Genomic DNA, 25,799 nt, shown 5'->3' on the forward strand with positions numbered 1-25,799 from the left:
ATGCCTGGCTCCCCTATAGACACTGATTAAGTTGGTATGAAGCATTCTACCTCCTAGTGACACCCCCAGCCCTATTTTTTATTCTTTATTTTGAAACAGGGTCTCACTGAGTTGCAAATGGCCTCACTGAGTAGTAGCTCAGGCTGTCTGCGAACTGTGATCCTCCTGTCTCAGCCTCCCAAATGCTGGGAGTACAAGCGTGTGCCACCATGCCTGGCTCCTTTTTTATTTTGAAACAGGGTCTTGCTAACTTGCCAAGTCTGGCCTTGAACCTGCGATTGATTCTTTTGTCTCAGCCTCCCAAATGCTAAGATTATAGACCTGCACCACTGCACCTGGCTTATTTGGTTCTTTTAAACAATTTGATTTGATTTGGAATCAATCTGATTCATTTAGGGGATAGTGTTTGAGCAGTCCCAGAAAGCTTTTGAGCTCTGCCCCTTCACTCTGAATGGGTGGACTTCTGACAACCAACTGTACATTGCTTGGACCAGAGTCTATCAACTTGTGATAGGGCCTAATATTCTGTATAGGGCCCAGAACATGTTTTTGAGTAGGCTAAGGAACTCAGCTTATGTGTGGAGGACGGGCTGGAAGTCTACTCAACAAACAGCCCTTGACCTGCCAAGCTTGGAGGAATGTGAAAGGCTGAGGGGGGCCCAGCTTCCACCTTCCCATCTGGGAACGCAGGCTGTAAGCCCAAGCAGTCAAGAATGAGAGGTATGAGGGAACATTGGTCTTGGAATGGAGCCTGTGTTCAGAAGGCAGCTCCTCTGCCGGGACCTGTGCTTCAGCCTCGTGAACTGTGTTTTTGTCCCCTCCACCCTGATCTCCAGGCCGCAGTTGGCTCTCTGGGGTGAAGCGCAGTCAGGTGTGTGGTGGAAATTTACTGAGCACCGGCCTCTTCCCCACTCCTTACAGTTCTCATGTAACAGCAATGAGCCAGCTACATGAAAAAGGAGACCTTCCATCCCATTGTTTTAGAGAAAGAAGGAAATGGCGTGGATACTACAATGCTCAGATCCTGATGGTGTGGGAGAGAAAGATCCTCGTTGGCAGAGTGATGGGCTGGTGCCAAGCTGACAGGGTAAGCTGGGCCTTAGGGTTCCCAGGTTTGGGTCCAGACACTTTCCAGTTGTTTGAGGATGAATGAGAGGTATCTCTTCTCTGTGACCCACACGCCACACTGGGTCCCCCCAGCCAGTTCTAGGTATCCAGCCTCATAGTGTGGGTTGGGGCTCAGCAAGCCTTTTTCCCTGGTCATGCCACTTGTGCCTATGGCTGGCACTAGGACAGTGCCTCATGGGCCCATGCACCCAGAGGCAGTCTGCCTAATTGCCAGATGGCTAATACTGACAATATGGTCTAAGTGTGGTCCCTGCTCCTGACCTGGCCATTTTCTATTTGAGAGAGGAGCTTTTCTTTAAAGGCAGGGATTTATCTTTTCCAATTTCTTGGGTTTAGGCCCTAATTCTGCCTCCAATCCCACTCTCCCCTTAGCCCAGCCCAAGACAAACTTAATAAAACATCAGCTGAGCCGGGTGTGGTGGCACATGCTTGTAATCCCAGCATTTGGGAGGCTGAGACAGAAAGATTATGGTTCATGACCAGCCAAAGCTACTTAATGAGGGCCTTTGCAACTCAGACCCTGTTTCAAAATAAAGAATAAAAAAATAGGGCCGGGGGTGTAGCTCGGAGGTAGAATGTCCCTAGGTTCCATTCCCAGTACCGAAAAAAAAAAAAAAAAAGACATCAGCTTTTTTTTTTTTTTTTTTTCTTTTTGGTGGTACTGGGGTTTCTGGAAATGCTTCTACCTCTGGGCTACACTTCCAGACCTATTTTATACTTTTTATTTGGAAACAGAGTCTCTTAAGCCAGCGTGGCTGGCTTTGAACCTACGTGATCCTCCTGTCTCCACCTACTAAGCGTGGGGATTTCAAGCATGTGCCACCATACCACCAGAAGACATCAGCTTTAAAGAGCTTTGGCACTGCTTACAGCAACTTTTGCCCCAGAAGTGGGGGAGCATTTCCTTTTCTGATAGCTCTTGGGGTAGAGTGTGGCTGTCCCTGGAGGACCCCCAAGTGGTGGCTCTAGAGCTGAGCATCTGCAGAAGGCCATGCTGAGGTCCAGGTACACTAGACCACGGGGTATGACTGGATGGTCACAGGGTTCAAAAGTCATATTATACTAACACTTTATAAGGACATAGGTTATGTTTTCAAATATTCAAAAGGGTACCACAGAAGCCATATCCTGAATTACTCTAGAGAGCAGAGCTAGAAGTAATGGGTAAAAGATGAAGGTAGATGGGTCCCCCAGGAATGGTACCCCAGTTGGAGGTACCTAATGATGGGGTGGTCTCCTCTGGAAAGAAGCGAGTTTTGTCTCAGTGTGATTATTCATTGGAGGCACTTGTCCCATCTTGGACTATGGAGGTGGTTTGAAGCTCAGGCTCTGTGTCAGGCTACGTAGGTGGTTATACACAGGTGCTAGCTTCAGGTAGACTTTGAAAAACTAATTTGCTCCTGCCTTAATTTTCTGATCTGAAAAATGGGAACAATTATAGTACCTACTGCATTGGGTTATTATGAGGGTGAAATGAATTAATGTCATAATAAGCTTGCTTTAGTACTAAATGTTCACTATTTCTATGTTTAACAAGGGCAGAAGTTTATAGTTATATATACTCGGTCGTATGTTATATTTTTATTACATAACTTCATCCCCAGTGTCTAGAGATCAGCAGAATAAGTGAGTATGCACATTGATGATAATAGGCTCTAAAGCAGAGTTTCTTGGGGCGGGGGGTGAATTGGCCCGGACCACCCTCCCCCCATGCCATTCTGGTATGGGGCTGTAACTATTTTCTGTATTTCTATCTTTTTAAAAACTTCTTTAAATCTTCAAAAAAAAAATAAAGCAGAGTTTCTCAACTTTGGCCTTATTGACATTTTATACTATATAATTCTTTGTTGAGGGCAGAGACCAGCTGTGCTATATACTGTAGGGTGTTTAGCAGTGTTTCTGGCTTCTACCCACTAAATTCCAGTAGCACTTTTCTAGTCTTGACAGGGGACAACATCTCCAGACATTGCCTAATGCTCTAAGGGGCAAAGTCACTCTTGCTTGAGAACCATTGGTATAGAGAGTCTGAAAATTTACCTTCTATCTTCCCCTGGTAATGTCTTTAAAATCCTAATTTGACACATTTATTTTACCCTTTTACCATTTTATCAAATTAGCTATCATATATAATGTTTTTATTCAACTGTCACCATCTGATATTGTCTAAGTAACCCTTATTTGTTCACTTGTGTGTTATCTCTTTTCCTCTCTAGGATGCACGTTTCATGAGGTCAGGGATGTGTCTTATACCTTGTGTAGACCCAATATCTGAAAAAGTTTCTGGCTCATATTAAATGTTCAATAAAGATTTGTTGAAAAGATGGACATCACAGCAACCCTTTCTGGACCACTGAGGCCCATTGCTTGATTTCCAGTGAGGCAGAGAGCCAGGGCAATCTCCAAGCCACAGTGGATTCTAAAGCTTTTAACTCATCACCATTAGGAAACTTACCAAGGGCATTTCAATCTCTGTCCAGGTGATATTGGGCACTGAAGATACAGGCTCCACCAGTATGGTGGGGAAGAAGAGGTTGTAGTGACCTGTGGCTGCCAGGTACAGGGTCACGGCAATGTTGAAGGGCAGCGTGAAGACTGGCAGGTCCCACTTACTGAAGATGGAATTCAAGGCACTAGAAATAACTGGGCTGAAGGTGGGAGAGAAAGAGGGTTAACTGCCACGAGCACCATTAGATCCATACTGTTTTATCAGCGCTGTCCACTGTAGCCTCTGCCAGGCCTTCTCCTGCTATAGCCATTCCTCAGGATTCTAGTGGTTTACTGATCTGGGATTGCAAATAAGTCTTCAGTGTAAACTTAATGCCTTTGAGAAATTTTTGAAATACTAAAACATTTTGAATAGAAGATAAAATAGCTAATATATTTTCTTCTTTAGCTGAGAAAATGAAACAAAATGTGATCCATACAAAACGTAATCATCAGGATGTGTGTGTGTGTGTGTGTGTGTGTGTGTGTGTGTGTGTGTGTGTGTGTGACAGCTATTGTCCTGGGCTGTGAACATTTAGAAGTCTGACCTCCTGGGAAGAGGCTGCTGTGGCATGTAGGTGGTATGCAGGCTTGGACTCAGCACAGATACCAAGAGCTATTCTGAAAACTGCCAGGTGAAAACAGAACCTTCAGTTGTTTGTACCTTCTGTCTTCTTGGCCTCTTCCTTGAAAAGAGTGTGAATTTTGGAGAAATATAGAACTGGATGCAAATCCTCATTCTTCACTGTTAGGTGAATGATCCCCCTTAGCTTCCGTTTCCTCCGAAGGGGCCAGACACTCTATATGCCCAGTACCTCTCATATCATACTCAAAGGGACATGAAGTCATGTTATCTGGTTAAATGGTCTACATTTAATTGATGACCATGGCATTTTGGACTACCTGAAACCCCTACTGTACATATCCAGCATATAAACCCTCCAACATGCTGACAACTATTTCAGATGAAGTCTTTACTGTTTGCTTGCCTTTCAGTTTCAGTCAGCCACTGGGCCCTACCTTGTTAAAAATAGAAGGACAAAACGAAAAACATTTTATTTTCCTAACCATAAAAATCCACACCCTGTCTCCTCTGTTCCCACATATTTTATCTCTTACATTTGATGGACAGGTCCCTGCTCACTCATCAGGCCAGCTTTCCCTGTTCTTTGATCAGTCTCAAGGACTTCACTTCTGTGACATTCTCCTCTTATTTTATCTGCAGTATCAATCTCCTCCTCCTCTTCCTCTTCCTATGTGCTAGAAATTAAATGGACAGGCATTCTACTATTGAACTGAGCTACACCCCCATCCCCATTTTATTTTTTAATTTTTTGGTAGTACTGTTCTAGGGATTAAACCCAGGGGGCATTCTAATTCCCGGCCACACTCCCAGCCCTTTCTAAAGTTTTGCTTTGAAATAGCGTCTCCCTAGGTTGCTGAGAGTCTCACTACATTTCTGAGGCTGTCCTTGAACCTGTGACTTTCCTGTCTCAGCCTCCCAAGTACTGGGATTACAGGCATGTGCCCCCATGTCTGGCATAATCTCTTTTTTTCCTCCGGATCATCCTCATCAGTCTATAAAATGTTCTAGTACCTTCTATCTTTAAAAATTATCCCCTCCCAGATTGATGCTCACTGTTGTGCTTGCCCCCTTTTCAGCTCCTCTTTGCAGCAATACTCCTCAAAAGGGCCAGCATCTTTGGGATCCCAGTCTCATTGTCACTCCCAGTCACACCAGTTAGGTCTGAGTCCTTATTACATCACAGGAATGGCTCTTGTTCAGTTTACCAGGGTCATCTGTCCTACCAAATCAACAGTCTACTTCCATCCCCTTAATTTAAACCCTTCTATTGTATTAAAATACTTTGTGTGGGCTACCATGACATTGGATGTGGTTTTCTTCCTGCCTGTTCCTTCTTAAGTCTCCTTTGCTGACATTCTTTATTTTCCATCAGACAGTTAAATGTAAAATTCTATGGCTCTGTCTTAGATTCATTCTCTCTCTTCTCTCTCTCTCTCTCTCTCTCTCTCTCTCTCTCTCTCTCTCTCTCTCAATATCTTTTGGGTGTATTCTTTAGTTCACTGGATGAAATACCTTCCATATGCCTTTCAAATCTTGACTATACCACCCAGTTCTCGATTTGTAGACCTAGTTACCTTCTCAACATCTCTCCTTGGAAGGCTCATGTCTATTATTATCCAAACAGAAGTCTTGATTTGCCTCCTGTCTTCTGCCATCAACCAATTTTTCTCTTAGTCTTCTCCACAGCTCAGATAATCAGGCAAATTACAGGAACGCGGAATGCACGGAATCATCTTTACTTTCTCATCTTCCTACCCTCAGCCTCCTGACAAGTCCTGTTGCCGCCACACTCCTCAAAGCAGACTTCAAAGTCAAGCACTTCTGGTTATGTTCATGCATTCTGCTCTAGTCAGAACCACACTCCTTTCTGTGGGACTTGATAGCAGACTCAGAACTGTGCTCAGCATCCATTCTTGCTCCATTTAAAATTAATTCACTTTGCATGCAGAGGGGTCTTTTTTGTTTTTTAAATTGGGAAATTGGGTGCAGAGAAACTAGGTGTAACTTCTATCCAAGGCAATGTGGCTGAGATACCAGGCACCTTTATAAACCAAATTTATGCAAATGAGGACAAGTTCTGCGTCTCACAGGGGGTGAGCTTTAAGGAACCCCCTTCCCAGAAAAGGTTGCCTTATCTTTTTGTCCCAATGGATTAAAAATTAAAGAACCCATAAGAAGAAAAATAAATTACCCAAAATGGTTAATGTAATTTATTTGTAAGCACTACTAAAAAGTAATGAAACAGTACTTAAGCTAAATTAAACTAACTGGTTTTAGTAACTCCAGACTTTGAAACCAAACAGAGACATTTATTTCTTAGAGATGTTAAAAATAAATCACCATGTCTGATTTATAGCTGAGAACAGGAATAAATCCCCATGTCTGAGTAGAGTGGAGACCAGGGTGCCATGTATATGTGAAGTCAGGAGTTGGAGGTCAAGGGTTCCCTATGACAGCAGGCACACTATGAGACCCTTTGGACACTCTACTGACCTGCTATAAATCTAAAGGAACTAGGAAACACATGTGTGAATGGCAGAGCACACCACTGACTCAAGGAATATTTGTTTCTACCCCCTTCGATCTTGAGTAGGACCTCATTTAGTTCAAATTTCTAGCTTTATATAAAGACCTTCTATTTCAAGAAAGCCTTGTGATTCTATCACAAGGAAGTGCTTAGCTTTTAGGTCTTGGTCAGGTCACATAATAGAGGAGTCTCAGGAATCATAGAGTTTAATAGTGAAGACTCTGCACTTAGAAATCCCACATTAAAAACTTATGTCCCAGGGCAAGTTTCTTGACTTCTGCAGTCTTGGGTCTTCCCTTCTATAAACTGGGGGTGCACATAACCCTACCTTGCTTAGTATTGTCTCTGGCATTTAGGAACTACTCAATAAATGTTAACCTTTGTTATTAAGCCTATCACTCAAGGAAGATTATCAACACATTAAAAACTTGTGAGCTGGGTATTACGGTACCCACTTGTAGTCCTAGTACTTGGGAGGCTGAGGAAGGAGGATTGGAGGTTCCAGGACAGCCTTGGCAACTTAGTGAGATCCTGTTTCAAAATTAAAAATAAAATTCACCTGGGTGTGTGGCTCAGAGGTAGAATACCAGTAACACCAGTATCACCACCACTACAAAAAAAAAAAAAAAAAAAAAACAACAACATACATGGTCTTTGTTAGTCCATAGCCACATGTGATCCCCTTTTGTTGCTCTTGAACTCATGGGCTTTCACATGGTCTTGCTAGACCAACCAGCCTGACTGTGCAGATCCTGGGTCCCACAGCAGTGCATGTCCTACCCCTGTCCAGGGAAAGACACAAAGCATTTTGGGCCTTCCCGAATCTGTGAGCAGAAAGATGGCGATGTCTCACCAGGCCATAGTTGTGAAGGTCACAGGAATCAGGAGCCACCAGTAGTAGTCTAACTTGTCCGAGAATACAGCCACCAGCAGTCCCACCAGCATCCCGTTGTAGCCGTGGAGTCCAGCAGCGATGGCTGCCCTGGGGGTGAAGCAGTGACTTTGTGTTGGAATTTAGTGGTGCCTTTTGGACCCTTCTACCCTGGAACTCTAGGGTGTGCTTAATTTAGTGATTCTTTACTAATGAAAAAAAAAATAGCCATTTCACCTTTCTTTTATTTTTTCCAAGCAATTAGTATATTTTAAATTTTTTCTTTTATTGGTACACTGTAATATACATCCTGATGAAGTACAGATCGAGGCATACATGCACACACCAGTATCACCACCACTACAAAAAAAAGCACTCAGTGAGCCCTCCCCCAGTTTCCACTATGCTCCCTCACCTTCCCCATGCAGAACACTGTGATTGACACTGGTAAATTTGTATATGTGCAGCATGTCCATTGAAGTGTTTGCCTTGTTGAGTTTCCCTTTCCCCTACTATGTCCCTCCCTTAGGTCCCTTCCATGACTCCACTAGGGTTTCTCCTCCTTTGTCTAGAATCTCTTCACACACACACACACACACACACACACACACACACACACACACACACAGTCTTGTACTTGTGATATTATATACCTGTGTCTGATTTGTGGCTAAGCACTCCTTTGCTTTTCAGGAGTGTGTTTGACTGATAGGCACTGAGGGGAATCTAAAAGAAGTCTGGGGTGTGATGCAGATGTGTGTGTGTGCGTGTGTGTGTGTATGTGTGTGTGTGTGTGTGTGTTTAAGGCAAGGGAAAAGGGAGAAAGAAAGGGAGACGGAGTATTTCATGTGGTGTGCAAAGTTCTCTGGGGCTAAAGTCTGGGTGCTTTCCTTCTGCATGTCTGCACCCCAGTGGGTAAGCTGAGTCAGCTAAGGAGGCCCACACGCCCCTCCCCATGCCTTGGTGAGTAGAACCAAGCCTGGGTCTGTGGCCTCTGTCTTTTTTTTTTTTTTTTTTTGTGGGTCTGGGGATGGAACCCAGGAACATTCGACCTCCGAGCTACAGCCCCTGCCCTATTTTTTATTCTTTATTTTGAAACTAGGTCTCACTGAGTTGCAGAGGGCCTCACTAAGTAGCTGAGGCTGTCCGCGAACCACAATCCTCCTGTCTCAGCCTCCCAAATGCTGGGATTACAAGTGTGCACCACCACGCCCGGCCGTCTGTCTGTTTTTGAGGAGGCACCTGCTGTACTAAACCTCTCCCTCTGCTCCTCATCAGCCCTGCCTATGGCCTCCCCAATGGCTCTTCTGGGAGAGGGGAGTATGAAGGGTTTAGAGAAGAAACTGGGCTACTCTTGCTGCAAAGTTCCTGCCAGAGAATGAGTGTTATGCTCATGCTCTGTCCTCTGCGCTTGCATATGGGTCCTGTGAGGGCCCGTGTTCACTGCTGTGCCCGCTGAGCCCCAACATCAGTAGTGTCTGGTATGCAGTGGCTGCTCAGTCAGTGATTGTTGAATGAATGTGCACCTGCTAAACCTTATCATATTTTGGCTGCTCGTGTATGGCAAAGGCTTCTGGAAGCTCAAGGCACCCTGAGATGGGGAAAGGGAACTCTGGCTAGAGGAGGGCACACCTGCTCGGCAGGGGCTATGCCTTAAGTGGGGAATAAGAAGGACCTTTCACCTCCATACTGACCAGGAGATTTGCTGACCCGGGAAAAGTAAGAAAAGGGAGAGGGGCAGGAGAGTTAACATGGAAGTTTCCATCCAGGAGAGCTGTGGACAAGACACTTGGTCCACAGGTGTCCAAGCCAGGAGGCTTTTGGTTGAAAGGTGAAGGGGCAACTGGAGACACACTGGTATCTGGGAAGGAAGCTGAGGCTAGCTCAGGAGCAGAGCCTGGGTTTTGAGAAAATATTTGTAATGAGTTTATATTTTCTCCATATTTTCTACTAGCATTTGGTTTTAGAATTTAGCCTTTCCCTCCCCATCCCTCTCTTCTCTCCCTTCCTTCCCTGCAGTACTAGGGAATTGAACTCAGAGGCATTCTACTTCCTAGCTATACTCCCTGACCTTTTGATTTTTTTTTTTTTTGTTCTAATACAGGGTCTCGCTAAGTTGCTGAGAATCTTGCTATGTTGCCGAGGCTGGTCTCAAATCTGTGATCCTCCTGTCATAGCCTCCCATGTACTGAGATTACAAGCATATGTCGCTATACCCAGCTTCTTTTTCTATTTTCATAGCAACTGCTTTAGGTAAACTTAGGAATAATGCTTGGTCCCTAATTATATGTGAAGGAAGTCTTGCAGCCCCCCGTAGCTGGTTGTGGCAGAAGTAGGAGGAGTTAAAATAATGGAGTCTCGGGAAGATAAAATTAGGGGAACATCTAAGGCCTGCCTTGACACCTATCCCACCCTGTGGGGCACCTTCCTTTTATCTAGCTATTTATTTATTTATTTATTTATTTATTTATTTATTTACTTATTGGTACTGGGGATGGAACCCAGGGGCCTTCTACCTCTGGGATATACTCTCAGACCTATTTTATATTTTTTATTTGGAAACAGGGTCTCTTAAACCAGCTGAGGCTGCCTTCGAGCCTGCGTGATCCTCCTGTCTCAGCCTCCCAAGCATGGGGGCACCTTCCTTTTCGAACTCTATTTTTATTTTATTTTTCCCCAAACTGGGTGACTTCTGGGTTTGGTTACCAAAAAAAAGCCCATTACCTTAAATCCCTGCCATCACCATCAAGAGTATAAAATTAAGCCAGGCATGGTGGTACTGCCTGTAATCTCAGTACTCGGGAGGGTGAGACAGGAGGATCATAGGTTCCAGACTAGCTTTAGTAACTAAGTGTACTCTTAGAACCTAGTGAGACCCTGCTTTAAAGCAAAAATTGAAAAGGGCTATGTGAGCCGGGCGTGGTGGTGTGTGCTTGTGATCCCAGCATTCAGGAGGCTGAGACAGGGGGATTGCGGTTTGCAGACAGCCTTAGCTACTTAGCTAGGCCCTTCACAACTCAGTGAGACCCTATTTCAAAAAATAAAATGACAAAAAAATAAGGCTAGGAGTGTATCTCGGAGGTAGAATGCTCCTGGGTTCCATCTCCAGTACAGGAAAAAAAAAAGGCTGTGTGTGTGTGTGTGTGTGTGTGTGTGTGTGTGTGTCTTGATGGTGACCCCTGGGGTCAGCCCCCAGTGCCAAAAATAAAGTACAAAATTAGGTTGCACCTCAATGCCCAAGAGATTTCCATCAGGACCATGGTTCTTCCAAACAGGAGTTCCAACACACAAAGCACATTTGTGGGCTAGTGGGGGCAGTAGAGTTGCAGACAGTGGGGTGGTGAAGGGTTGTGGGGTGGTGAAGGTTATAGTTAGGATATGCAGCCATGTCAGTGGCTCATTGTAGATAGTGGTAGAGTCCTTGGAAGGACATGTGTAAGTGTGTCAAATAGGGGCCTGGAGCTTTGAGTCTATGATGTAGAACATGGTGCTGACCTATCAGCAAGGAAGTGTGACTATTTCTTAGGTGCTGTGGCAGAATATGGAACATTGGAAATGCACTCCCTGTCCTGAACATGCTAGAGAGAGAAGACTCAAAAAGAAAAAGAACAATTCAATAAAATACTGAGGTATGTTCAATAGTTGTTTAGTGTACACTGGGGGCAACCAAGGGTGGGAATTAAGGGAGTGGTAGGATTGGATAGTTTAGTTGGTGTCAGGAACTGCAGAAGCAAGAGTGCTTAACTGGGGCAAATGGGGAGTGGGTGGGGTTGAAACTATTTCTTAATAATTACCCGAGGGATTCTCATCATCAGGAAAGTTTAAGAACTGTTGGAATAGCAGGTAACAAAATCTGAAGTAGTAGTCAAGCCCAAAATGTATGCTGCTTGATTTTGCACACACTGATCCCTGGGCCCCAGCAGAGCTGGCGCCACCCCTGCCTGCCTCTGTGGTTCCTGCTGCTCTCGTCTGTCCCCCTTGATGCCCCTGCTCACTTCATCCTCCCCTCTCTTTTCCATTCTCTGGCATCCCCCATACCCAAGGTGTCTATCTCAGAGGCCGCCTTGCTATTCAGCCCAGTATGTGATGTCTGTCTTCCCTGAGCTCTTAATTATATGTGGCTTGGTGTTACTCTGAGATATTTGTTGCCTATTAATTCTGTCTCCCAGATTGTAGGCTCCACAGGGGAAGAACATCTCGAGCACTCTTTAGCACCTCACAGGGAATGTTTCCAGAAGTTTCCATAGTCAAACGGCCTGGTGCTGTCACTTGCTATGAGTCAGAACAGTTTAATTCTGTAGGGACCTCTAGTGACCTTCTCAAAGTCGATACTCAGGAGTCTTGCCTGGCTGCTAGGATAGGCTGGTTGAACATTCAAGAAAACAAGTTACCTGTCTGCCCCGCAAAACTTGCTGAGAGGTCTATAGAGGGACTCACCTGTCCTGGCTTAAGGCGAGGGCAGTTAAGGTGGAGACCACTGTTCCCAGAACCCCAGAAATTGTCCACCAGGGATTCTGGATCAGAAGCCCTATGAAGATGACGAGCCCACTGAGAGGGTTGTTGACCAACATCACCTGAGCCGTGCCCCTCAAGATCCAGTCTATGAATTGGAGGGCCAGGGGCTTATCTGCAAGAGACAGAGTGATGATCAGGGTCCAGCCTATGTTGCCCACTGTATTGCTGGTTGGCATGGCAACCAAGACACGAGGGTATACAGGACATCTCTCTTCATTTATCCTGATCTAAGGTGGGGCAGTGAAGGGGTTGGGGGAGGGAATTGGCACCCAGCCCATGTCTCTGAGTGGCCCAGCAGTTGGTCTGCAGTGGGTGGCAGTTTTTGCCATAAAGACCGAAGCATCGTGCTGAGACCAATTTAACACAGTTCCAGCCATTGGCTTGGTTGGCAAGGGAGCCCCAGGAGGATTCCGAGGGAAATTTATTGGTCCAAGGAAAAGGTTGGAGAGGGAAGAAAATTTTTGTTTTGTATAGTGCTGTATGACTCAGTTAAGGGCTGGTATTTGAGCAGCAAAGAAAAGTAGCTTGAAGAAACAAAGCTGGAAAAGAAATTGTTTTAGTCCAGCTGTGAAAATCATTATTGAATCAGGGCCCAGAGGAAGCCAGGTGTAGAAGAGGGAAGATATATTCTACTTCCTTCTCTGGTTTGGTTTCCAGGACAACCCATGCTGGTGGGGGGCAACTGGGGACGAGGAGGGTGTGGCACTGGTTCAGTATTTAGTTCAGGTAGTTAAAATAAAAGAATACTGGGATCTTGGGAAGGGTGCTGCCAATATTTTCTTGGCACATAGTAGGTATATAATAAATAGTTATGGAACCAAGGGAAGGAATGACCATCCAGCTTATTTGGAAAATAACTATACATTGCCAATGTGGTTGTCCTTTATCTATTCCGTGTAGGAATGGGAAAATTTGCAAAGAACTCAAATCAATGAAATGCATTTTATTCTGAAACTGTGGAATCACTGGTTAGTAGATATTATATCTAGCTGAAATCATCTTGGGCTGGAGCTCCCTCAGTCATGGAAGCCCTTGCCATGGGAGTGAGGGAGCAACCTCCTCACCCAAACTGGAGCGAGGGCTGTCTCTGACCTGGCCCGTGGCATCCTCCCTGGCACTGCTTACCTTTCATCCAGCTCCTGTACTCCTTCATCTCACCACTGAGATAGCTCACTGCCTGGGAGAGGCTAAAACCTCCTTGGATTGCAGAGTCTTGACGAAGTACCTCACTTTCTTTCCGTTTACTCCGTTCATTGGGTTTTTCAATTTTCACAATGTGGCTGTCTTCATCAGATGGTCTAAGATCCTTTCAAGAAAAACAATGAGCAGATATCAAATAATATACTTTTTTGAGCAGAAGCATTTGGGAATAAAAAAGGCTCCCAGATTTTTGATAAAGGATAAGAGACAAAGGATGAAACTGATGTTCATTGTCTGAAACCATTTAGGGTACCATGCAAGCCTACCCTTACTAGCCTACCCTTATTTAAAATTTTTTTTTATTGTTTCATTGTAGTCTTACATCTTAATGGAGTACAATATGGTAGAGGCGTACATGCATACATCACCCAATTAGCCCTTACCCAATTCTCACTCTATTCCCTCCCCACTCCCTCCTTCTCATGTTTGGCTTAGTGATTGACTTTGATATGTTTGTGAATGTACAGTACATTCTGTACATCAGGGAATTTCCCTCTTCCCCCTTCCCATCCCCCTCAATTAGATCACCTCATTTGCTCATTTATAGTTTTTCCTTCTTCGTCTAAAGACACTTAACAAAAGAAGAAATTCAAATGGCCAATAAATCTATGAAAAATGCTCAACATCATTAGCAATCAGAGAAGTACAGATCAAAACTACCCTGAGATTTCACCTAACTCCAACTAATCATTCAAACACAAACAACAACAAATGCTGGTGAGGATCTGGAGAAGTGGGAACTCTAATACATTGTTGGTGGGATTGCAAATTAGTACAACCAGTTTGGAAAACAGTATGGGGGATCCTCAGAAGAATGGGAACAAACTTACCATATGATCCTGCAATACCACTTCTGGATAGCTACCCAAAAGAATGGAAACCAAACTAAAAAACTAATGCATGCATATCTATTTTTATAGCTGCACAATTCTCCATTGCCAAACTATGGAACCAGCCAAGATGTCCATCAATAGATGAATGGATTACAAAACTACGAGGTATATAAACAATGGAATTTTACTTAGCCATAAAGAAGAACACAGTTATATCATTTACAGGGAAATGGATGGAACTGGAGAACATTATGCTAAGAGAGATTAGTCAGTCACAAAAAATAAGAATTCAGATACTGTCGCTAATACGTGGAAGCTAGGGAGAAAGTGGATCACATGAGGAACTCTAGTCAAAGAAGGAGAAATGGCAGATGAGCAAATAAGGTGACCTATACATTTTTCATAATAGGGTTTCTTAACCTTTTATACCATGGATCAAATCTGGCAGTTGAGAAAAGCTGTGGACTTCTTTCCAGAATAATATTTAAAGCTGTATAAGATAAAATAAGTAAGATTACATTGAAATTTAATTATTAGAGTATTTAGAAATTTGTAGTTCAAAGCCAGGTGTGGTGCATGCTTATAATCCCAGTACTTGGGAGGCTGAGACGGGAGGATTGGAAGTTCAAGGTCAGCCTCAGTAACTTAGTGAGAATCCCAGCAACCTATGGATATCCTGTTTCAAAAAACAAAAACAACAACCAAAATTAGGGCTAGGAGTGTAGCTCAGAGGTAGAATGTCTCTGGGTTTAATGCCTAGTACCTCAATAAAATAAAAAAAAAGAAAAGAGAAAAAAACCCCCTGTGATCTGTATTAGATTTAATGCCTATTATAATTTAAAATCGCTGATGAGTGAATTATATGGAATCTCTTTATCCCAACTTGGGACAGTTCTGTAAGGCCATTCCAGCTCTGGAAGCTGCCACAGGATCGTGTCTTTACTGTGACTGCATCACAGCTTACCTCCTTCTACCTTCTCTGCCTAAGCTCCCTGCCTTTACCCCTCTGTAAGTGTTGGTCTCAAAGGCACACTCCAGTAAATTCCTTACTTGGCAGATCTCCATGCCAAAGTTAGATTCGTGGAAGACCAATCTATGACAGTGATAGAAATTCCAGGTATTACTAATATGACTGCTGTTCACTACCTAGCAAATGCTAAGGTCTGTTGGAAGTTAATGAAAATAAAGATAAATTATTTTCTCTATCCAAGTTCATACTCTCTTCAGTTCTACATGTGGACCCCTTATTCAAGACTTATTGCTTTAAAGCTATGCTGTCCAATATGGTACCCAATGAAACATGTAGCTATTTAGCACCTAAAACATGGCCAGCATTCAATAAGCTAGAAAAATTCTTCAACTTGATAAAGGACATCTATTAAAACCCCACAATTAATGTCACACCTAATGGTGAAGGACCAGATACCCTTTTCCTCTAAGACTGGGAATAGGACAAGGATGTCTGCTCTTGCCATTTGTATTCAATAAGTATTAGATGCACTAGCCTAAATAATTAGGCAAGGAAAAGAAACAAAAGTAATTCAGATTGTAAAGAAGTTAAATTATCTATTTGTAGATAGTACCTCCTTTTATATTGAAAATTCTTAAGGAATCTACAAAAAACAAAACAAAATCCTACTAGAGGAAATGAGTAAATTTAGCAAAATTACAGGATATAAGAATAATATACAAAAACCTACTTTATATCTATGCCATGGCAATGAATAATCTAAAAATAAAATTAAGAAAACCGTTATGTTTATGGTATCATTAAAAAGAACAAAATATTTGGAGCTGGGTGTGGTGGCACATATTTGTAATCCTAGTACTTGGGAGGCTGAGACAGGGGATCACAGGTTTGTGGCCAGCCTCAGCTACTTGGGGAGGTCTTTCACAACTTAGTGAGATCCTGTTTCAAAAATAAAGAATAAAATAGGGCTAGGGGTATAGCTTGGGGGTAGAATGCCCCTGGGCTCAATCTCCAGTATCCCCTCAAAAGAATAAAATATTTGGTTATAAATTTAACAAAAGTTGTGCAAGTCTTATACCCTGAAAACTACAGAACATCAAGGAAAGAAATTAAAGACCTAAATAAATGGAAATATATTCTGTTCATGAAAGATTTAATTGTATTAAAATGGGAATATTCCAGAAATTGATCTGCAGATTTAATTAAATGCCTATCAAAATCCCAGTGACTATCTTTTTTTCAGAACTGGAAAATATGATCCTAAAATTCATATGAAAATGCAAGAGCCTCAAAATAGATCAAACAATCTTGAGAAAGAACAAAATTGGAGGATTCACACTTCTTGATTTTGAAATTTACTACAAAGCTATAGTAATTATGGTGGCATGGTACCGACCCAAAGGTAAACATAAATCAATGAAAAAACTTGAGAGTCGAGAAATAATTTCAAACATCTATGATTAGTTTTTCTTTGTGGGTCTGAGGATGGAACCCCAGGGACATTCGACCTCCAAGCTAAACCACCTGCCCTGTTATTTATTCTTTATTTTGAAACAGAGTCTCGCTAAGTTGTGGAGGGTCTCACTAAGTAGCTGAGGCTGTCCAAAAACCGTGATCCTTTGGTCTCAATCTCCCAAATGCTGGGATTATAAGCATCGCCACCATGCCTGGCTGATTAGTTGATTTTTAATAAGGGTGCCAAGGTAATTTAATGAAGAAAGAATAATATTTTCAACAAATAGTGCTGGGATAACTGGATAGCCACATGTAAAGATTAAAGTGAGATGGCTGAGTAATACCATATAAAAGCTACCTGAAAATAAATAAAAGAGCCAAATATAAGTGCTAAAAGATATGGAGAAATGAAAATCTCAAACTTATTGTTGAGAATGTACAGTGATGTAGCTTCTTTGGAAAAAAAGTTTAGCAGGATCATGCAATCCAGAAATTTCACTCTTAGGTTTTTACTCAGGATAAATAAGGACCTATGTCCACCAAAATTCTATACATAAGTATTTATGGCATTCTTTATAAAAGTAAAAAAAAGGAAACACCTACATCTCCATCAACTGATAAATGGATATATGTGCACACAGCGAAATATTATTTAATCATAATGAAAAGAGAATGAAGTGCTGATTCAGGCTACAACAAAGATGAACCGGAAACCACGAGAAGTAAAGAATCCAGCCACAAAAGCTCACATATTGTATGATTCAATTAATTTGAAATATCCATAGGGATGGAAAGTAGATTGGTGGTTGCCAGGGTCTGAGAGTGGGATGGAGTGGAGAATTAGAATAAAAAGGGGAGTGAATGTGCCATGGATATGGGGCTTTTTATTGAGGCTATGTAAATATTCTGGGTTAAATCATGGTGATGTTTGTACAACTCTATAAATATACCTAAAACCACTTAATATAAACTTCAAAAAGATAAATTTATGGCATGTGAATTATATCTCATTAAAACATGCTTAGCACTGTGTCCCTGTCCCCCCTACCAGCAGCTGCCAGTCCACATCGTGCTCTGTGTTCAGAGAGTGCCATGACCCACATTATAGAAAGGCCTTCATTAAGAGACTACCGTGCAATTCAAGAGAGTAAGTCTAAGGGCAGGGGGAGTTGAAGTCAGATTGGAAGCTTGGTGTGTCAGTGTGAATTCTCTACTTGTCCTTTACGTCAGGCCTCATACAGCCTTATGTTTTTTTTTTTTTTAAAATGTAAAGTCAAGTAGGACCCAGCATGGATGTGACCATGTGTTGATTAGAAAAACAGTCTCCCTGGGCAGTGGCATTTTCTTGGCCTAAACCAAGTCCATTGGAAGCCATATCTCTTATCCCCCCTCCCTTCCTCCCAACTTCATATTTGGGAAAGATCTGGAGGGAAATGTTGCTCACCTTTTCTTCAGGCATTTCCAGTAAAGGCAGAGCTGGATGGGCATCCTGGGGACTGGAGGGCCAGGTAGGGCTGCTCAGCTCAGACTCATAGAGTTTGTATCTGCTGGAGAGAGGCTCTGGCAGGAGAGGGCTGCTGTGGTTGTCAGACATTTCTGGATGGGGTGGCTGCTCAGCTGTCATGGACTGGTGAGAGGGAAAGAGAAGGAACAAATGGGTGAGGATGGGCCCCAAGGGACTCACTTGAGGCCGAAATGACACCTTAGAAGGCACAAGGTCTGACCCTAAACTCCCACATAAGGGATCTACTGTTGGAGTTGTGCTACCCTTACTCGTGTGAGCTCTACCGCCCCTGCCCTGATTCTTCTAGGTCCGAAAGAAAGTCCATTTTTGCTGTAAAGACTTGCCTGATCACCTAGTTTAATTATTGAAATATATTTTCTCATGTGGCCCCTTTTACCATCTTATTGTGGTAGTTGGTTGTACATGCATTTTCCTTAGATACATACACATAGATCCATTACTGATTAAGAGGCTAAAATAAACTCGTTTTCTAAGTTGCTCTAGAGACCATATTGCTGATAGTCAACCTCCAGCTCCCCTTTCTCTACACATTTTTTTGTGCCCTTCCTAGCCCCTTTCCCCTTTTCCTTCCCTAGAGGGGCACAGAGCTCTGGTCTGTTTTACTGGAAGCTGCAGGTACCCAGGCTGGTTCTCCTTCGCCCTCCATGTGGGGCTCCTTTCCCCTTCATCATATGAGCCTGGGCTTATGCCATGATTTGCTTTTGAAATGCCCCCTGCTCGAGGCCCTCACCATCCCATTTCATCCTGCTGCCCCTGACAGGGCTGTCCTTCTCTCCTTTCTATTCAGTCATTTTAGTTGTTCTTCTTTGGCTTCCTCCAGCTCGGTTATGTCTGTATTTACTTTGTTGTGACTTTGAGAGGTGGTTTTGAAGCTGTCTGCTTTCTTTCTTCAGCATGATCCTAAGTTTCCCCATGGATTCACACACTGCCTGCCCTGAGGTGCAGGAAGTCTTTTTTTAGGGTAGCATTTGCAGATCCCTAACATGGCTGCTGCCATTGCTCATGCTGACCACTGCAGACACTGGTAAATAATTGCAAAGGTCCTTTCTATGAGGACTTCTTTCTATTCCTGCATTAGCACCATTTCCCTGGATGATATCCTCTCTTCTTCCAACAAAAGAAATTCTTGTTCTCCGTGGTTGCTTTCAGACCACCGCCCTCTCTGATTGGGCAGAAACCTCTCGTCTGAGGCATATACCATCTGACCATCCCCTCCTTTTTAACTACTCGTGACTGTGACTGACTTCCTCATCCCTGCCTCATTCCCTGAAGGCTTTAGATGTTACTACTCTAAAAATTCTAAACAACTCTACTGCACAGGGAGATAACTCATTGTCCTCTTCTCTGGCATCTAAGATCCTTGACTTTCTCCTCCATTGACTCTTTCCATTTTCTCTTTCCAGCCACCGATTTCCTCAGTTACAGTGTGGACTTGATATCTCTAAGTTGGACCTCGCCTGTGGCCACTACCTCCTGTATTTTCAGCTCACCTTCCAAGTGCTCTCTCTGATCCAGCCCTTTGACCTCCTGGAGACCTCTGACCCATGCTCCACTGGCTGCCTATCTTCCCTTCCCTCTTTGGCCAACGTAGATTTCAGTTTACTTTTTACAGCTTCTTTGCTCCTCTCTTCATGCTTGTGCAGTGAAATCTTGGCCAGGATAAACCTGAGGCTCTAATTTGCCCATGCTTTCACTAAGCAGTTGAGTTTGGCTAGAGATCAATTTAATACACTGGGTGGATGGCTTTCCCTCCCTTCCTTCCTCTTTCTTTCTCTCTCTCTTTCTCTCTTTCTCTCTTTCTCTCTTTCTCTCTTTCTCTCTCTTTCTTTCTTTCTTTCTTTCTTTCTTTCTTTCTTTCTTTCTTTCTTTCTTTCTTTCTTCTTTCTTTCTCTTTCTTTTCTCTATTCTCTTGTGTTACTGGGGATTGGACCCAGGCAGTTTACCTCCTAGCTACACTCCCAGCCCTATTTTTAATTCTTTATTTTGAAACAAGGTCTCATTAAGTTGCAGGGGGTGGTTGGGAGGGCTCACCAAATAGATAAGTCTGGCTGAAAACCTGCAATCTTTCTGTCTCAGCCTCCCAAATATTGGGATTATAAGCATTAACTTTGTAAACTTTATGGTTACTATCCTCAAACAATTGACACTGCCTTTGCTCTCTTTAGCCCACCTCATTCCAGTTTCTGTTACCACTGCCCTAAGACCTGCACATTGGCAAATCCATACATGTTCAGTCCTCGTCTTCCTAGATGGCACTAGGTACCATGGTACTCCAAGAGTTGGTCATTCTTCCCTGGCACAGTGGTCAGCCATTACAGTGGATCTGCTTTCTGGTTGCCTCTTTACTTTTCCTTGGCTGGTTCTGTCTCCTGCACATGTGAGCATCCTGTGGAGTTCTGTTCTGGACCATCTTCTTTTCACCCAGGTGATGTCAGCCACCACTTGGGCTTCATATTTAATCTATATGCCCATGATTCTCCAGTCTAATTATTTCCAGCACAGTTTGAGCACTGGATGAATAGATCCAGTCGATTACCTTACACTTGCACATGGTTGTTCCAGAAGTAGCTAAAGTTAAGATGTTCATAATGTTGCTTTCCTAAATCTTGTTCTCCTTCAAGGGTGCCTACTCCATGAAAGTTCTCCCCCTCTCAAGCTACTCCTTCAGAAAATTTAAGAGTCAGATGTAATGCTCCCTTCAACTCCACTCTTCAAGCCCAGTAATTCTTTTTTAAATTTTTTAAATTTTTTATTTTTTTTGGTGGTACTGGGGTTCTTGGAAACCTTTCTACCTCCGGGCTACACTCCAAGACCTATTTTATACTTTTTTAAAATTTGGAAACAGGGTCTCTTAAGCCAGTGTGGCTGGCTTTGAACCTGTGCGATCCTCCTGTCTCTGCCTCCCAAGCACGGGGATTACAAGTGTGCGCCACCATGCTCGGCCAAGCCCAGTAATTCTATTTCCAAACTATATTTTCATGGTCACAGTCACCATTTAGCAACCATAGCCCCTTGCCACTTCTCTAACAATTCCCATTTGAATGTTTCATCCAGATTTATTCTCTTAGCCATGCTCCATAGGGCAGAGTTGTCATATGAACATCCAAACCCAGTCACGTTGGTTCTCTGCTTTACACCCTCTAACGGTTTCAGAAGACAAAACACACCTTTAACGGGGCATGGGAGGCTCTGCGTGCCCGAGCTCTGGTATGCTTTAGCCCACCCTGAGCTTCTCTTGCCCCATGCCTCTGGGCTCTGTGCTGGCCTCCTGATAGTACCTGGGAGGTGTTGAGTACTTTCTACCTCAGGGTCTCTGCAAGTGCAGTTCCTTCAACTCAAAAGGCCTCTCCCTAGCTCTTAACCTGGTGGACTTTGCCTCAGTGATCACTTGTTAGAGAATATTTCCCAGATCCACCCTCTCCCCAGAACTTTCCTGTCCCATGCCATCATGGAGCCCAGTATTTTTCCTTACAGCAGATTTGTGTATTCATTTCTATACCCTCCCAAGAATGCATGACTCATAAGGATAGTGACCCCCTCTATTATGTATCCCGAGCTCCTATGGCATGTAGTCGGTGTTCAATAAATAGGTATTAAATGGAAGGAAGGAAGGAAGGAAGGAAGCAAAGTAGGATGGGAGAAAGGAAGGGAGAAAGGGAGAAGGAAGGGGTTGTAAGGCTCCAGACTTCTATTAGAGTGAGAATGGTTCCTTGGAAAGCTGTACAAATCCCTTTGGGGTCTCGGGAGTCTTATGCAGAACCCCCTCTGTAGTTAGCACCTGCCCTTACTCCCAGGAGGAAGGGGCTTTTTATAGCTAATCTTTGTATGGCTCTACAAACTCATTCAAATCCAACCCACCCTGATGCTGCCATTGCTCTGGAATTGGGGACCCTTTACTTTATTTCATTCTGCCCCAGCAGGTGGGGCTTCAGTGAGGGGTGGTCGCCTTGCCCTGGAGGAGGCTGCTGGAGAGGCTTAGTCTAGAGCTGATAACAAGGAGCCTGAGAACCTGTTCCTCTCCAATACACTCTCTCCCTCTGGTGGCCAAGAGCAACCTTGGCCCTTGGTAAAAATTTCCACACAAAAATCAAGAGACAGTCAGCTATGTAGACTTGTGATCTTATATCACCTGGATGAACTAGAAATGTTTTAGAAAGATGCTGTGTTAAATACAGTGGCTGTAAAATCTATTAAAAGTCCAGTTGAAAATAGTAATGATAATTAAAATGATAATAATTAATAATTACAAATATTAAAATATTTCATTGAAGATGTTATCAATTATATTTCATTATTTAATATATCACCAAAAAAGGAAAATGCTGCCAATTACAAGTTTAAGAGGCATCCTGATCTCCAAAATGCTAAATTATGAAGGTTATGTATATCGTTAATCTAGGACATGGAGTTGTTTCTAAGTGGTGGTGCTCAACTCTACAGGTAGGAGTCAAGAATGAGTACATTCAAGAATTATTCTTTAACCACAGACTTCAAATATTTTTATATTTTTTGATGAAAACATGTGCATATATTACAAGCCTGTTAGGGACAGGAATTACTTCCTTGTTACTTTCTGTATTTTTACTACCTGCAGAAAGCCAGACATGTAATAGTTCCTGGATAAATCTTCAATGGATTAAAGAAAGAATGAATGTTTACACAAAAGAAGTACTCTCTAAAGCGTTCTCCAAACATGCACTTTCTTCTCTATCTTTGCTCTGGTATGCAGACACTATTTCTACATGCAGAGAAATCAAGGCTCAGAAAAGCCAACCAGGAATGTCAAACTTCTCATGTGGACATACTCTCTGCATTTTCCAAAGCTCACCACCTCATTTTGATGCCTGAAGGAAGGAGAGACCCAAAGAACCGGTAGATTGCTGTGGAATCGGGATGGGACTCGGTACTCCAGCCTGGCCTTCTTATTGTCACTGCCTTCCCGGGGCCCAGCTGGGGCATGCAGAGCCCCTCAGCCCAGCACTGTTTCATAAGTCCCATGGCCTCAGTGGGAATGACGTGCTTTCATTTCCTCCAGGGAACACAGTGTTCTTTTGCCATGGGAATGTTTATCCTGTTAAATGGGGGAATTTTGGCTTGGGGGCAAGGGTGAGACTGCTGCAGAAATGGCCCTGGAAAGAGAAGGTCGCTATGTTTGGAAAGAGCCCCGGCTGCTTGAGCCTCCATTACCCTCTTCAAAGGGCAACCTAGGATTCCTAGGACAGTAAAATTGCTGACTTGGTTCCTGGTGTATAGTAAGTGGTCAGTGATTTTCATCTCCCCTCTTGTGCTCCCAAATTGAAGGGACAGATTGGAGCTACCAGATGAAGGACAAACCAGTCTGAAACAGAATCGTCTTTCAAAAGTTTCCATAAGGCGTCGCCACTTGTTAAAACTGGATGTGGAATCTCTGCCCCAGCCACGTCCTGTCTGAAGGCCTCCGAGCCTGTTCCCAGCTCAGCTCAGAGCCAGTCCATTAAACCTGCTTCCAAGAACACATAATGATCTGCTGGGTGCACTCCAGTTCTCTCCTTGGCTGCCCACACCTTCCCTTCTCCCTCAGAAATACTGATTGAAAGGCTGTTTGGACCAGACCCACATTTACCCCCAAAGCCAGGCTCCCCAAACAGACTGGCTTCTCCGCTCTCTTCCTAAGAAGCCTCTTTGCTGGGTACCTACTGTGTACCAATGGGCTCCCCTGGAAAAAGCAGAGCGGGAAGGCTCAGGGCTTGCCTGCAAAGGCTGAATTGAATGGTGGGAGAGCAGCGAGCAGACCCTCAGCACCAGGGGAAGTGCAGACCTAGGAGGCACATGGAGCTGCCCCTGCCCTCCAGCACTAGACACTTTGGGGCTCAGCATTCATGTCGTTCAGGTCTCGACTTGGCCGACCAAGCAAGTACAAGAATCACACTCCAGGCTAAACCAATGCCTGGGAAAAGTCCTAGTTGGGTCAGAAATCGCAGCATGGATCCTGGTGTCCCATAGAGTGAGGCACCAGAAATCTAAGATGAATCCAGAGACCGTGATTGTTCTCCCAGTGTTTAGAAAATGTGGCTCCTTCCTTACTGTACTAATTTTGAAATTATTCTTTGGCTCCTTTTTTTTTTAGAAGACTGCTCATTCCTAGTGGAAGTGTAAAGACATGCCCACACCTGGAGGCCAGAGACTGGCCCCGTCTAGCACGTTCCTGCTGCTGTAGTAGAGAGGGCGCCCGAGCTTGGAGGGGTTCTCGAGTTGTTGGTGTGAATCAGCAGATACACCTCTCTTCCTCCCAGGTCTCTTGGGTGTAAGTATAACAGTGAACCAGCATCTTGGGGATTTGTCTAAAGTGGCCTCAATTTACATCATCCTTAAGCCAACTGAGTTATCCAGGGCACAACAGCTCTGGAGAAGGAAGATCAATTAGCAGAGTCTCTAAACTATTTGTTGAATTGATTAGTTTTGCCCAAGACATTGCAGTTGATGTATAGAGAGTTTCCATACAGTTTTACAACCTCAGGATCCAGGGGGATGTTCTTTGCCCTCTCTCATTCTCTAGCACCTCTGACAGATAAATAGCTCCTCCTGTTGGCTGAGGTCCGCAGCCCCATGAGGCTGGCTGTCCTTGTGAAGGGCCCTGAGTACTTGAATCTTTGTATACATGGACCTTCCTTGAACTCTGTGGGACCCCACCCCCTGCTGCTTTCAGTTCTGTCCATCATGCCTGCACAGGACATGAGGACCTTTTTCCCCATGTCTGAGCCCTTCGGAAGTTGACCCCTATGCCTTCCTTTTTCTGGGGCAGCTTTCTTGATTTTCCTTTGGTCTGGCTCATCAGATGAGGCCCCCAGACTCTGCTGTCCTTCCATGAGTGACAGCATCACTCTGAAGGGATCTTGCTGAGTCAAGCTGGATGTGACGGGCCCCGCCCATCAGCCAGTAAGTCCGAGAGCTAAGATGGCGCTGAGCGGAAATCTTCCCCAGAGCACTTAGGTGGTAAACAGCTTTCAGGAAGTGACGACAAGAGCATGAGATACACGGGAACACCGCATGCCATAGGGCAACAGCCAATGGACTGGCTGTTGCCATGAGTTGTGCACGTGAACAGTCTGCTGATTGGCTGTTGGGCTCTATATAAGGGGAAGATTTCTGGGGGGAAAAATCTACGGGAGATCGACGGGAGAAGATTTACGGGAAGAAGATTTACGGGAACTGTACAAGAACCTGGGGTAATAAAACTGCTTGAGGAAGATCGTGTAAGAGTCGTCACTGCGCGCGACAAGTGGTTGGCCCGTACGGGGACCTTCGCTTTGATCAGAACCTCGGCAGTCCAGGGCAGCCGGCTGGTAAGTACTCCTTGACTCCGAAAAGGGAGGAGGAGGCTCCGTTTACGGAGGGTTATTTTCCCCGATCAAAGGGGGCTCCATTAAGGAGGATATTTAGTAAATAAGGCTCGCGGATAAGCGAGGCTCGCGGAAAAGCGAGGAACAGCGCTGTATTTTCCCCGATCAAAGGGGGCTCCATTAAGGAGGATATTTTTTAGTGTAAGTAAGTTAGAGAATCGGGCTGGTCCTGATTCGACAAGATGGGAAATAGTCCATCTCACCCATTGCATAAAGCATTGAAAGCTTTGTTGAAAAGTAGAGGCCTAAAGCTTAGGGACAAGACAATACAAGATTTTCTCGAACAAATAGATAGGGTAGCGCCATGGTTTACAGTATCAGGGAAT

General features: G+C 43.9%; 1 protein-coding gene across 1 annotated transcript in view; it reads right to left on the reverse strand.

The window, feature by feature from the left end:
• Nucleotides 1-18,163, reverse strand: part of SLC14A2 (solute carrier family 14 member 2) — a gene marked incomplete at both ends in the record, with an annotated part of 58,652 nt that extends 40,489 nt beyond the window's left edge. Inside the window, 5 exons of the mRNA XM_080714790.1 lie at nt 3,581-3,773; nt 7,579-7,707; nt 12,034-12,223; nt 13,237-13,417; nt 18,014-18,163. Of these exons, the coding sequence (XP_080570916.1) occupies nt 3,581-3,773; nt 7,579-7,707; nt 12,034-12,223; nt 13,237-13,417; nt 18,014-18,163 (843 nt within the window). The remainder of the gene's footprint in view (nt 1-3,580; nt 3,774-7,578; nt 7,708-12,033; nt 12,224-13,236; nt 13,418-18,013) is intronic.
• Between the last annotated feature and the right edge of the window lie 7,636 nt (nt 18,164-25,799).

The sequence above is a fragment of the Muscardinus avellanarius genome, assembly GCF_963383645.1.
Source record: "Muscardinus avellanarius genome assembly, chromosome: 17".
NCBI lineage: Eukaryota > Metazoa > Chordata > Mammalia > Rodentia > Gliridae > Muscardinus > Muscardinus avellanarius.